The sequence below is a fragment of the Trachypithecus francoisi genome, unplaced genomic scaffold (assembly GCF_009764315.1).
Source record: "Trachypithecus francoisi isolate TF-2019V2 unplaced genomic scaffold, Tfra_2.0 Lachesis_group5, whole genome shotgun sequence".
NCBI classification, from domain to species: Eukaryota; Metazoa; Chordata; class Mammalia; order Primates; family Cercopithecidae; genus Trachypithecus; species Trachypithecus francoisi.
This window is the reverse complement of record NW_022681470.1, coordinates 97,404,744-97,418,505: the sequence shown is the minus strand read 5'-3', so window position 1 is coordinate 97,418,505 and position 13,762 is coordinate 97,404,744. Positions and strand designations below refer to the sequence as shown.

At 41.3% G+C, this 13,762-nt stretch overlaps 1 protein-coding gene across 6 annotated transcripts in view; it reads right to left on the bottom strand.

Annotated features, from left to right (window-relative positions):
• Positions 1-13,762, bottom strand: part of POGZ (pogo transposable element derived with ZNF domain) — a 59,656-nt gene that overhangs the window by 20,325 nt on the left and 25,569 nt on the right. For 4 of the 6 annotated variants that reach the window (XM_033198770.1, XM_033198774.1, XM_033198772.1 and 1 more), the window contains 7 exons: positions 11,351-11,526; positions 10,290-10,398; positions 8,504-8,794; positions 8,204-8,422; positions 4,426-4,532; positions 3,415-3,752; positions 2,863-3,017 (listed from right to left, as the gene is read on the bottom strand). In XM_033198770.1, the coding sequence (XP_033054661.1) occupies positions 2,863-3,017; positions 3,415-3,752; positions 4,426-4,532; positions 8,204-8,422; positions 8,504-8,794; positions 10,290-10,398; positions 11,351-11,526 (1,395 nt within the window). The remainder of the gene's footprint in view (positions 1-2,862; positions 3,018-3,414; positions 3,753-4,425; positions 4,533-8,203; positions 8,423-8,503; positions 8,795-10,289; positions 10,399-11,350; positions 11,527-13,762) is intronic. The other 2 variants (XM_033198773.1, XM_033198776.1) reach the window with 1 other exon arrangement.

Below are 13,762 nucleotides of genomic sequence, written 5' to 3'. Positions count from 1 at the left end.
ATATATATATATATATATATACACACACACCTATGATAGTTTAATTTATAAATTAGGCAAAGAGATTAACAATAAAAAAATTATATATAAAAGGACAATTATAACAATACACTGTAATAAAAGTTATGTGAATGTAGTCTCTCTCTCAATAATCTTACTATACTGCACTCACCTAGTTTTGGACTGTGATTGACTGAGACTAACTAAAATTGAGGATAAGGGAGCACTACTGTATTTAAAGTGAAAAAAATTAAAATTACCCATGAAGCTTGCATATTTCTACTGCCTAGTGTTAGTGTAAGCCATTAATGTCAATTCCATTTCCCTTGCCAATAAATAGTCAGTCAAAGAGATATAGAAGGAAAGCAATTCTCACTCATAAGAAAACAGATTCAAGAAAGAAAGATGCGAAGATAAGGTCTCTTCTTTGTCTAACAATTTTTTGTCTGGACATAGTGCCTGACACTTACACAGTCACCTTGCTATGAGCCAGAGACAAGAGAATTATTGAAAAAGAGCAGAGCAGTCAAGTTCTAGGCTGAAGCATCCATTTCTGTATCTCTCAGTTAAATGATATAAAAGATATTCTTATTGTTTTCTTTTGTTTTGAGATAGAGACTCGCTCTGTCATCCAGGATGGAGTGCAGTGGTGTAATCTCAGCTCACTGTAACCTCCACCTCCTGGGATCAAGTGATTCTCATGCCTCAGCCTCCTGAGTAGTTGGGATTACCGGCGTGCACCACCACATCCAGTGAATTTTTGTATTTTTAGTAGAGATGGGCTTTTGCCATGTTGGCCAGGCTGGTCTCCCCTGGCCTCAACTGATCCACCCACCTAATCCTCCCAAAGTGCTGGGATTACAGGTGTGAGCCACCACACCCAGTCCTTGTTGTTTAATTCATTTTTAGTTAAAGATTTTCATTTGCAGCAAATACTTCCAGATAATATGCATATATCTTTTATGCTTTTGATCATGCTGTTTTCAATCACCTAAAAGCTTTTCTTACTACTTTCCATTCATCTAAACCTTTCTTAAATTTAAGCACAACTTTCTCGGAAACCTAGCCACAAGGATTTTTTCCCTTCTCTGAACTATTTCGCCTATCAGTGATATCTTAAAAATGTCTGTTTATAATATGCTATCTTGTTCTCACATTTTCCTATATTTACATAATTTTTGTCTTTTTTTTTTTTTTTTTTTGAGGCGGAGTCTGGCTCTGTCGCCCAGGCTGGAGTGCAGTGGCCGGATCTCAGCTCACTGCAAGCTCCGCCTCCCGGGTTTACGCCATTCTCCTGCCTCAGCCTCCCGAGTAGCTGGGACTACAGGCGCCCGCCACCTCACCCGGCTAGTTTTTTATATTTTTTAGTAGAGACGGGGTTTCACCGTGTTAGCCAGGATGGTCTGGATCTCCTGACCTCGTGATCTGCCCGTCTCGGCCTCCTAAAGTGCTGGGATTACAGGCTTGAGCCATCGCGCCTGGCCAATTTTTGTCTTTACAACAAAACTGGAAATCACGTAAAGGACATCAAAAGTATTCTCAACACTGGGCTTAAATCCTCACAATGTCGCCTTAGTAGAGGTGTATTTAGAGGTGTGTGCTCATAAGCAAGTGACTTAATTTCTTTGGGCTTATGTTCAGCCTACATCTATCTATAAAATGTACAGTGTAGAAAACATTCCAGCTCAACTTGTATTTCATTGAAAGCACTGTCTTAATGATAAAGTACTTAATAATATTAATCTTTTTTTTTTTTTTTTGGGGGGAGATGGAATTTTGCTCTTGTTGCCCAGACTGGAGTGCAATGGCATGATCTCAGCTCACTGCAACCTCTGCCTCCCGGGTTCAAGCGATTCTCCTGCCTCAGCCTCCCGAGTAGCTGGGATTACAGAAGCGCCCACCACAATGCCCGGCTAATTTTTGTATTTTTAGTAGAGATGGGGTTTCGCCATGTTGGCCAGGCTGGTCTCAAATTCCTGACCTCAGGTGATCTGCCCACCTCAGCCTACCGTACAGGCATTAGCCACCGTGCCCGGATATATTATCTTTTTTTTTTTCTGAGATGGAGTCTTGCTCAGTCGCCCAGGCTGGAGTGCAGTGGCACGATCTCAGCTCACTGCAAGCTCCGCCTCCCGGGTTCATGCCATTCTCCTGCCTCAGCCTCCCAAGTAGCTGGGACTAACAGGTGCCCGCTGCCATGACCGGCTAATTTTTTGCATTTTTAGTAGAGACAGGGTTTCACCGTGTTCGTCAGGATGGTCTCGATCTCCTGACCTCATTATCCGCCTGCCTCGGCCTCCCAAAGTGCTGGGATTACAGGCGTGAGCCACCACGCCCGGCCCATATTATCTTTTATCCTACTTAATTTCTTTGAGCTTATGTCCAGCCTACATCTATAAAATGTACAGTATAGAAAACACTCCAGCTCATCTTATATTTCATTGAAAGCAATGTCTTCATGATAAAGTACTTCATAATATTATTTTCTATCCTACATAAAACCTATCAGGGTATTAACTAAAGTGGATGAGCAAATAGATGACTGTTCCTTCTATAAAGAGACCTAAGAAATAAATTCATTACGTTTGTTTTTCTATAGTGGTTCTGAATCAAGGCCCCTAATAATTCAGGATCTAAGACTGAACTCAATCCATGCTTGAACAAAATAAAAGTCAGGCTTGTAAAAAAAAAAAAAAAAAAAAAAACAAGGTGAATGAAGTAAAGAACTGGCTACAAATATGAAAAGTACTTCCTCTACACTGTTACCCACATGTAAATAAATATAATGGGCTTCCCCCAGCGCCATTCAATGAGTGAACGGCAAGGTATATTCCCCTAGAGTTTAAGAGTTTCCAAACTTACTAGTAGATTCATAGGGACTATGAACATTTTCCAAGTGGCACTGAAGCTGGAAGGGAGTGGAAAACTGGCGGTAACAGTGCTGGCAGATAGTGTGACCATCTACCTCACCGTTCTGCTGATCGAGTTCTACGTGGTGTTTCATATGGTTCATGAATCTGTAATAAAGCACAAAGAGAAAGTACAGAAAACATAAAAAATCAGTAGCCTTTTAGAAATATAATGGTAAAATCACAGAACAAACATTATCTACTCCCCTCCATTCCCCAAACTTCCTGTTTGGGATATCCTTTTCTGAGCCCAGAAAGATAGTGAGTTCTTGAAACTAAGAGAGTTCTGTGAAAGGAGATGTACTGGTTTCCTTTACTCGATCCAGTGACCTTTTGTTTAATACCACAATATCTCCTTCTATAGTCCTAGTTACTGATTCAAAGATAACCCCAGCAAGATTGCATAGTAGTTAGGTCCATTCTCCAAAGAGAAAGACTTAAAATATGTAAGAAAATGTAAGTCTTCTCTTGTCCAAGGTAACCTCCAAGGCTCTTCAACACTTACCGAATATTGTTTTTTAGCCTTTTGGTACAATGTGGGCATCGGAAAGATGTGGCGACCTTAGGGAAATTTGTGAGCTGGGCTACTTTGCCACCATCCCGTCCATAGTAGAAGTCATCTACAAGCATAATGAGTTTGGTCTGGACGGCATCACCCACGTTCTCATTTGGCTCTGGTACTTTGGTAGGTGGTGACAGAGCAGGAATAGGTGTAGAAGAGGGTGTGGAAGCAACAGGAGCTGTTTTCTCAGGGGATGGGGGCTTTGCTGCTGATGGGACACTGGGTTCTGAATCCAGGGACTTTCCTTTCTTCTGGTATTCAACCATTTCTGGGCAACAGTACTATAAAGAAAGACATCTGATCATTCTGGTTATCCTGGGGGCTAGAATGTGCTAACTCCTTAACTTCACTACCATTCCTTGTTAACGGTTTGGTTTCAGGTATTCTCATTCAGCTTTCACCCTTCAGTCTTTTAGTGTTTCCAAGTTTCACTCCTTTTCTAGAGTATATCCACAGCCATATGCCACCCAAACACCATACTTTGTACTTCTCCCTCCTGCCTGTCTTAGGTCCCTTAATCATTAGTATAACTCGGCTCTGAGCTCCCTGGCAAAAAAACATTTTCCAACCTTTTTATCTGGACTAATACCAAAAAATGAAAAGCTAAAAAATGGAAGTAAGAGCTCCCAATTCATCTAATGATACAATTAACAGAAAATGAACTGAGGCCAATATGGTTTGAGTCCTTATTACCTATAAACCTGTTCTTCTGTGTGGTTTCAAAATCTACTATGCTAAGAAAGTAAGATCACGTATGTTCTGATCTATTTGAGGGTCTTTAAATGTATCCCATCACATTCCAAAGTACACAGCTCTTTTAAAAACAGACCAAGAGAAACAGTAACCCTTTAAAAAGCTTCAGTCATTTTAGAGCCCCTGCTTCACAAGCTTCCAATATTAATGAAGGTAAATGGCAGAAGCCACTTAAGCTGGATCACAGGTGATATCACTTACACACATGTGACCTCTCAAAGCTTCAGTAACACGAAATTGAGCATTACACCGTGGACATATTTTCCGTCCACCATCCTGGAGGTCAAATACTGGGATGGAAGAGGTCACTGAAAAAAGTAAGAAGAATTGATAAGATTAATACAATGACACTGGAAAAAGATTACTAACCTTTTGGGAAAAGGTCAAACACTCCCTGAGAAATATATAAAAGGATAAGCAAGCATGAGAGATCACTATGGTTTTTTGTTTGTTTTTTTGAGACAGGGTCTCTCAGTCTGTTGCCCAGGCTGGAGTGCAGTGGCATGACCACAGCTCACTGCAGTCTTGACCTCCCTGGGCTCAAGATCACTATGTTTGAGGCACGCTCCTTTTACTGTTCTAACTCTAGGCCAGGGGTCAGCAAACCACAGCTCGCAGATCAAATCCAGCCCAGCTGCCAGTTTCTGTTTGGCCCATAACCTAAGAATAATTTGTATGTGATTTTTTTTTTTTTTTTTTTTTGAGATGGAGTTTTGCTCTGTCGCCCAGGCTGGAGTGCAGTGGCCGGATCTCAGCTCACTGCAAGCTCCGCCTCCCGGGTTCACGCTATTCTCCTGACTCAGCCTCCGGAGTAGCTGGGACTACAGGCGCCTGCCACTTCACCCGGCTCGTTTTTTTTTTTGTATTTTTTAGTAGAGATGGGGTTTCACCGTGTTAGCCAGGACGGTCTCGATCTCCTGACCTCGTGATCCGCCCGTCTTGGCCTCCCAAAGTGCTGGGATTACAGGCTTGAGCCACCGCGCCCGGCCTGTATGTGATTTTTTTGTTAAGGTTTTTGTTTTTTCAATCTTGCAGAACTGAAGTTATATCCAATAAAAAACTCTCCCCTCGCCTCCAACCCGGCAACCACCATTCAACTTTGTCTCTATGAATTTGACTACTCCAGGTAGCTCAAGTAAGTGGAATCATATAGTAATTGTCCTTTTGTGACTAGCCTATTTCACTTTAGCATAATGTCCTCAAGGTTCAACCATGTTGTAGCACTGTTACAGCAGAATTTCCTTTCTTAAGCCTGAACAATATACCATTGTATGTGAATACCACATTTTATTTATGCCTTTATCAGTTGATGGACCTCTGTGTTGCTTTCACCTTTCAGCTATTGTGAATAATGTTGCAATGAGCATAGGTGTACAAATATCTTTTCTAAACCCTGCTTTCAATTCTTTTGGGTATAGAACCAGAAGTGGAATTCCTGGAGCATACAATTCTATCATTTTTAACTTTTTGAGGAACCATCACACCGTTTCCAAAGTGGCTGTATCATTTTATATTTCCACCAACAGTGCGTAAGGGTTCTGCTTTCTCCACATCCTCAACAATATTTGTTATCTTCCGCTTCTTTGCTAGTAGCCATCCTAATGGGGGTGAGAGGGTACCTCATTGTGGTTTTGATTTGCATTTCCGTAATGATTAATAACGCTGAGCACCTTTTCATGAGCTTATTGGCTATAACTTTCTTTGGAGAAAGGTCTGTTCAGTCCTTTGCCTACCTTTTTTTTTTTGAGATGGGATCTTGCTCTGTCGCCCAGGCTGCAGTGCAGTGGCACGATCTCGCTCACCACAACCTCTGCTTTCCAGGTTCAAGCAATTCTCCCATTTCAGCCTCCTGAGTAGCTGGGAATACAGGCACACAACACCGTGCCTGGCTAATTTTTGTATTTTTAGTAGAGACAGGGTTTCACCATATTGGTCAGGCTGGTCTTGAATTCCTGACCTCGTGATCCACTTGCCTTGGCCTCTCAAAGTGCTGGGATTACAGGCATAAACCGCACTGCGCCCAGCCAATCCTTTGCCTATTTTTTTTGTTTGTTTGTTTTTTTTTTGAGACGGAGTCTCGCTCTCACCCTGGAGTGCAGTGGAGCCATCTCGGCTCACTGCAAGCTCCGCCTCCTGGGTTCATGCCATTCTCCTGCCTCAGCCTCCCGAGTAGCTGGGACCACAGGCGCCTGCCACCGCGCCCGGCTAATTTTTTGTATTTTTAGTAGAGATGGGGTTTCAACGGGATGGTCTCGATCTCCTGACCTCGTGATCCGCCCACCTAGGCCTCCCAAAGTGCTGGGATTACAGGCGTGAGCCACGGCGCCCGGCCTCCTTTGCCTATTTTTAAAAAAGGTTGTTTGAGAATTTTTTTGATGTTGAACTGTAGGAATTCTCTATATATTCTGGATGTTAATCCCTTATTAGATATATAATTTGCATATATTTTCTCCCATTCTGTGGCTTCCCTTTTCACTGTGTTGATAATGTCCTTTGATGCACAAAAGTTTTAAATTTTGATATAATTTAATTTACCTATTTTTTTCTTTTCTTCCCTATGCTTTTGGTGTCATATCCAAGAAATAGTAATCATTGTCAAATCCAGTATCATGAAGCTTTTTGTCCTATGATTTTTCTAAGAGTCTTATGGTTTTAGTTCATTTAGGTCTTTGATCCATTTTGAGTTAATTTTTGTATTTAGAGTAAGGTAAGGTTCAACTTCATTTTTTTGGACACGGATATCTAGTTTTCCCAACACCATTTTTTTTTTTTTTTTTTTTTTTTGAGACGGAGTCTTGCTCTGTCGCCCAGGCTGGAGTGCAGTGGCCGGATCTCAGCTCACTGCAAGCTCCGCCTCCCGGGTTTACGCCATTTTCCTGCCTCAGCCTCCCGAGTAGCTGGGACTACAGGCACCAGCCACCTCGCCCGGCTAGCTTTTTGTATTTTTTAGTAGAGACGGGGTTTCACCGTGTTAGCCAGGATGGTCTCGAACTCCTGACCTCGTGATCCGCCCGTCTCGGCCTCCCAAAGTGCTGGGATTACAGGCTTGAGCCACCGCGCCTGGCCAGCCAACACCATTTTTTAAAGGTTTTTACCTTTTTTTGAGATAGGGTCTCGTTCTGTTGCAGTGGCATGATCACGGCTCACTGCAGGCTCAACCTTCTGGGTTCAAGCCATCCTCTCACCTCAGACTCCTGAGTAGCGAGGACTGCAGACATACACCACCACACCTGGCTAATTTCTTTTTTTTTGTAGAGAAGGGATCTCATCATGTTGCCCAGGCTGGTCTCAAACTCCTAGGCTCAAGTGATCCTCCCACCTTGGCCTCCCATAATGCTGGGATTAGATGTGAGCCACTGCATCTTGCGGTTTTTATTTTTAAAAGGTTGAAATAAAAGAATAAAATTTTTCGACACATGAAAATTTTATGAAACTTAAATTTCATCCATAAATAGTTTTTAGTGGAGCACAGCCATGCTCATTCGTTTATGTACCTGTGGCTGCTTCCACACCACAACAGCACAGCTAATAGCTGCAACAGAGGCTATGTATTGTGCACAAAGCCTACAAATTTACTACTAGACCCTTTACAGAAAACATTTGCTGACCCCTGCTCTAGACCATCAAAAACCCTCATGCTCATATTCTCAACCTGAAGATCTCTCTACCAAATCCCATCTTTAAAACCTTGTTTAGAAATCCATCTCTTCCATGAAGTTATCTTTCATTATCTCACCAATCTCTTGATCAATCAATTTCACTAATCTCCAAAGCACAATTACACACAGAATTTCTTGGAGCTGATTCAGTTACACTTTTTATAAGTGACTTTCTCCTTACTAAAGTTTCTATAAGAACAAACTACAGCAGCTATATTTTATTTTATTTCTGTATTTCTGAGTATAGAGCTCTGATACAACGAACGCTTTATTAATGTTTTTGAATGACTGGCTGCTCAGGGTCTTTCAGGTTATTGTACCTTTCATTGATGACTCAGGTCCGCTGGTTCTTTGAGAGCCATGAGCAGAGCTGTTGTTGGACACCACCACTGGCCCAGCACTCTGGCCCAGGGAAGGGATTGTGTTAAGGGTATTCACCAATTTGGCCACTTCATTGCTATTTTCACCTGTAACGCCAGGTCGCTTCACAGTGACAAAGCTGGCAATGCTCACTGCAGGTGGAGAGGGGAAGGAGGGAGCTACGGTGACCAAGTGATAATCATCTGTTCTCCACCCTCCATCCCATCCTAGCTCTGCCATCTCCTCTTCCCAAGCCTTACCTAGCTTGGGATTCGTGGTCTGGTTTGACTGGCCAGGAGACTGAACAGCTAGTTGCCCCAGTGAGGTTGGCTGTGTGGCAGTGGGAGTGGTGGAAGTGCTGGGAGTGGACTTGGTCTGCTGGGACTGGGACTGTGGGACGGTGCTTCGAATGGTAAGAGTGGCCGGGATGACGGTGGTGAAGGTGTTGGTGGTGGGCCTCACAGGCATTGTGGAGCCTGGCCTCACAGGGGTCATCTGGGAGAACACTTGTGGAACTCCAACTGTCGGCTTAACAAACTGGGTACCTGGGGCTTTAAAAGAGAGATAAAGTACCAGATCTTGGTCAGTGAGCTCACCTATAACACATTCTCCCTGCCTTTACTGGAAAGATTATTTCCCCAAACTGATGGATGATCATCAGAGGTTTCCAAGAGCAGTATAGATTCTAAAGACTAAGAAAGCACAAGGTGTCCACGTTGACAAAATAAATTAGCCTGGGTAGCCTAAAAACATTTAGTTAAGACTCCCATCAACTCCTCCTAAAACACCTTACCACACTGCCTTTTTAATTCTAAGAATACAATTAGTAGTAGCTTGACCTTGGTACTGGAAGAAAAGAGTGGGAGGCAATATGGGTGTATATAGGCCAAATGGCAAACCTGGTCCTGAAAAAAGAAATCAGTCTTTCTCAGAGTACTAAAGGAGTCTTCCGTCCTTTCCTATCAACTCATAAGACAGACTATGTCATTCTACTAGTATGTCCCAAAGGAGAATGTCTACTGGCTCAACTGCAGACGATTCCACTGAGAAAAATAAAGAAATACCAGGGTAAGCTGGTCAGACTGAGGGCTAAAAACCCCTGCGGGCTATGAGAACAAAAAACAAAACCTTAGGAAGACAAGCTACAGAGGTACCCTTACAAATAGCTAAATTAAGATATTCTTTTTTGGTCTGAATTATAGTAAACTTATACATGCTAAATAGAGCAATGGAAAATTCTAAGATTTTAAAAAATTATCCTTCTCAGAATCTTTTTTTTTTTTTTTTGAGATGTAGTCTCGCTCTGTCGCCCAGGCTGGAGTGCAGTGGCCGGATCTCAGCTCACTGCAAGCTCCGCCCCCCCGGGTTTACACCATTCTCCGGCCTCAGCCCCCCGAGTAGCTGGGACTACAGGCGCCCGTCACCTCGCCCGGCTCGTTTTTTTGTGTTTTTAGTAGAGACGGGGTTTCACAGTGTTAAGCCAGGATGGTCTCAATCTCCTGACCTCGTGATCTGCCCGTCTTGGCCTCTCAAAGTGCTGGGATTACAGGCTTGAGCCACCGCGCCCGGCCTTCTCAGAATCTTAAAAAACAAAAAAACTATCTAGCAGAATCTTAAAAAAACAACAAAAAAACTATCTAGTCATTGACAGTATTTATCCATAAAGGGAATGGTCATTTGTTTATATCTAAAATCCATGCTATAAAATTAAAACAAAGTTTATAATCCCACCGTGCAAATGAGGAGATGTGTAAGGAGTGAATTTGTGAGTTTGCATTAATAACATTTCTCCAGGATAACAAACTTAATAGCTGACTAAATACCACTTACAGAAAAACGACTGTAAACTCTGTTTTACTACTTCATGAAGGGTGGTAAAAAGCTAAACAGACCACCCTGGCCAGATTTTTAAAAATTGGGCTTAAATCATTAAGATTTTTATATTTTCTTCAAATATACTTACTAAATGACTTAGGATATGCAGAACAACAAAAACAAATCTTCTGGATGCCGGTTTACTCCAAATGGATAGACATTTTTCCTTACCTGGAACTAGTGTAATTGGTCTAACTGTTTGGCCTTGCTGTACGTTCAGCACAATCCCAACCTGATTCATTGCATTTTGTACAGGCCGGACATTCCTTACAGGAAATCCCTGTATTAAAAAGCAAAATGATCTTTAACATGGAGACCAACTAACACTAACAAACATTGCAGTATGACCTATATCCAAAAAAATTCCCATACTCTTACTTAATGGTTCTCTCTCTAGAATTACAGCTTTTAAATGACTGAGATGGAAAAGTTTAGGAAATTCTGGCAAACTTTTGAGTAACAAAATATCAAAACTAGAGAACAAGCTTTGGTACACATGAGCAAAAATGAAAACCTATTCCCTGACTTAAGACAGCATCGGTTTAAAAAAACCTCATCAACACATTGGCTCCCTAAAGTGCTAAATGAAGAGAAGTGGGGGTGGGGGGGGGGATGAGCAATGTTCACCAGAGTGATTCAACATACAAACAATCCTAAGAAATTGTTCCCAAAGTCTACTTCAAAGGCCACCAAACCTTTGGCAAATTCATAAGAATTTACAACTCAGGAAGCCACAGGCAAAGAGAAGCATTTGCCTTTAGAATCAGGCTTTCAGAATTAGGCTTTCAACTTCAATTCAACACATTATATATCAAATAAGTCATCTTCCTTGTCTCCCAAAGGTCTCCATGAACTCCACCAATTACATATATACATCTCCAAAAGTTAACTAACTCATCCCATGGGAAGAGGAGCAGTCCAAGCAAAGGGTGAAAAGCCTCAAGAGCCAAGAATTAAGGCTTCCTAATCCAAGCTTTCCCACTAATTTCTGCCTAGACTTTAATCAAATCACTTAATAAACTTCTAAGGGGTTTAAAGAAGATATTACCCAGCCATGCTATCTATGCTGGGCTTTCCACAGTCAACATCAAATTGCAGAACAGTAAATGAGAAAGCGAGGTCAAGAAACAAGACTTAGAATCACTTCTAATGATGCCAAAGACCCTAAGTCAGAGCTTTCAGAGGTTCATAGTCTTTCCTCTAGCAACCTTGGAATTCAGAGTCCTACTCACCTGCGTAGTGATAAATATTGGTTGTGAGGCCACAGGGGAACTAGTCACATGATTGGCATTCTGCATGACCTGAACAGGCCTCAATACTGGTTGAGTAACCATTGTGCCCAGACCTGGGGCTGGATTCTGGGTCAGGATGAGTGGCTGTCCACCTTGCTGGACCAAAGGATTGCCAGCTAAAGGGTAAAGGAAGAAAAAAAAAAAAAGGAATGTTAGAAACAATGTTAAACCCACTTTATTTTATCTGATTTACTTTATTTTATTTTATCTGATACAGGGTCTCACTCTGTCACCCAGGCTGGAGCGCAGTGGCACAGTCATGGCTCACCGCAGCCTCAACTTCCTGGGCTCAGGCGATTCTTCCACTTCAGCCTCCCAAGTACAAATCCGTATTTTATTAGAAACAGAAATGGTGTCCTATATGCCAAAATATTCAAGACTGCCACTCATCTCAGGTTTAATGTGACCAAACTCACCAAAAAATTAAGCTTCACCCAAATCTACAACTAACAGAAAAACAGATGGGTAGGGGAGGTTCACTAACACTTTACCCATATGTCTTAACTGGGGATGAAAGACACATTTAGAGTGCTATGTGGCTAGTATCCTGACTCTCATGATTTAAGTGACCACATGTAATCTCCTCCACCAAATCAGCAGAATAAAATATGTTGTCTTTTTTCCATATTTTAACTAGGTAAAGCCTATTTTATTAGAATATAATTTGTTAGCTAATCCCCCTTAATTTTTTAAAAACAATATTCATCAACAAACATTAATTCAGCAAGGACACAGAATCTAAAGAACGGTTTCTCTTTCTAGTGAGTTAAATCCGAGAAATGCAAAATTCTTTAAGCAACCACTGGGAACCCAGAGACTGACAGGCTACCTACTGTAGCCTTTCTCTTTATGTCATCAGGGCTGATAAACATAAGACCTGGACAAAAACTAACCCACACCAAGTAAAAATGACATGATTTCAGAAGATAATGATTGATTCATGAATAAATATTAATAAACTGGGCTATTTATTATTGAAATATCTTAAATTCCTTACATTTGTGAGACAATTTTATAAATATTTTTAAGTCCCCTATTGCATGACATTTGGTGAAAAAGCCAATACTAAGTTTCCTGATTTACAAAGAATACTCAAAACCAGATAGAAAATTTCAGAGCGCCAATACACCTAAGCTAAAGAGTCAAGCAGGCCAGGCATGGTGGCTCACGCCTGTAATCTCAGCACTTTGGGAGGCCAAGGCAGGCAATCACTTGAGGCCAGGAGCTCAAGACCAGCCTGGCCAACATGGCAAAACTCTGTCTCTACTAAAAATACAAAAATTAGCCAGGCATGGTGGTGCATACCTGTAATTCCATCTACTTGGGAAGCTGAGGCAAGAGAATTGCTTGAACCAGGGAGGTGGAGGTTGCAGTGAGCCAACATAGTGCCACTGCACTCCAGCCTGGGCGACAGAGCAAGGCTCTGTTTCAAAACAACAACAACAGCAAGAAACAAAAAACCAAACAGTCAAGCAAAATATGGCCCCAACTTTTTACCCAAAATCACCAGCATGGGATGGGCCCCTCTGAAATGTATGTTCCACCTGGCAGGTTATATCACCACAGTTAACCACAAAGCTAGACCACCAAAGGAATAGCCATGTAGGTGGCTACTAATGGGCCAACAGTGACTTATCTCATACTCTCTCAGAAACTGAGAGCTCATCAGTAGACTAGACCCTCAGTTATTGAGCCAGAAGACTAGTGATTGTAGAGGCAGATAGATAAATAAAACAGAAAATTCCAGCAGGTTCTATCTATGTTAAACTATACTGGCAAGTTATCGATGGTGGGTTTTTAAATTTTTTAAATGTTTTATTATGGAGAAGTCAAAACATACATAAAAAGAGAACACTACAGTGAACCCTGACGTAACCACCACCCTGCTTCAATAATTATCAATGTATGGCAAGTCTTATTTCTTCTATACCTTCTACATACTTAATAGTTCCCATATCACTTTAAAACAAGTTCTAGATCATATCATCTATAAGTATTTCAAAATGTACCTCCTACATAAGAACTTCAAAAAAAGATAAAATACCAGCATAACTCCTGAACATTATAATAATTATTCAATATCAAATACCCAGTCAAAATTCAAATTTACTTGTTTGTATTTTTTAAAGAATTTGTCTGAATCCAGTTACAAAATGTTTGCAAAGTGCAATTGATGAACATAAGTCAAGTCTTTTAATCTATAGGTTCCCCAACAATCTCTTTCTATCCTTTTGAAATTTATGGTTGAAAAATATTGACTAAGCAAAAGTCTGTATTTTCTAGTCATTATTTTAACTGCTAGGACAAAAGAAAATAAATTATCTCTTATTTATCCTAATTCTAAAAATTCTT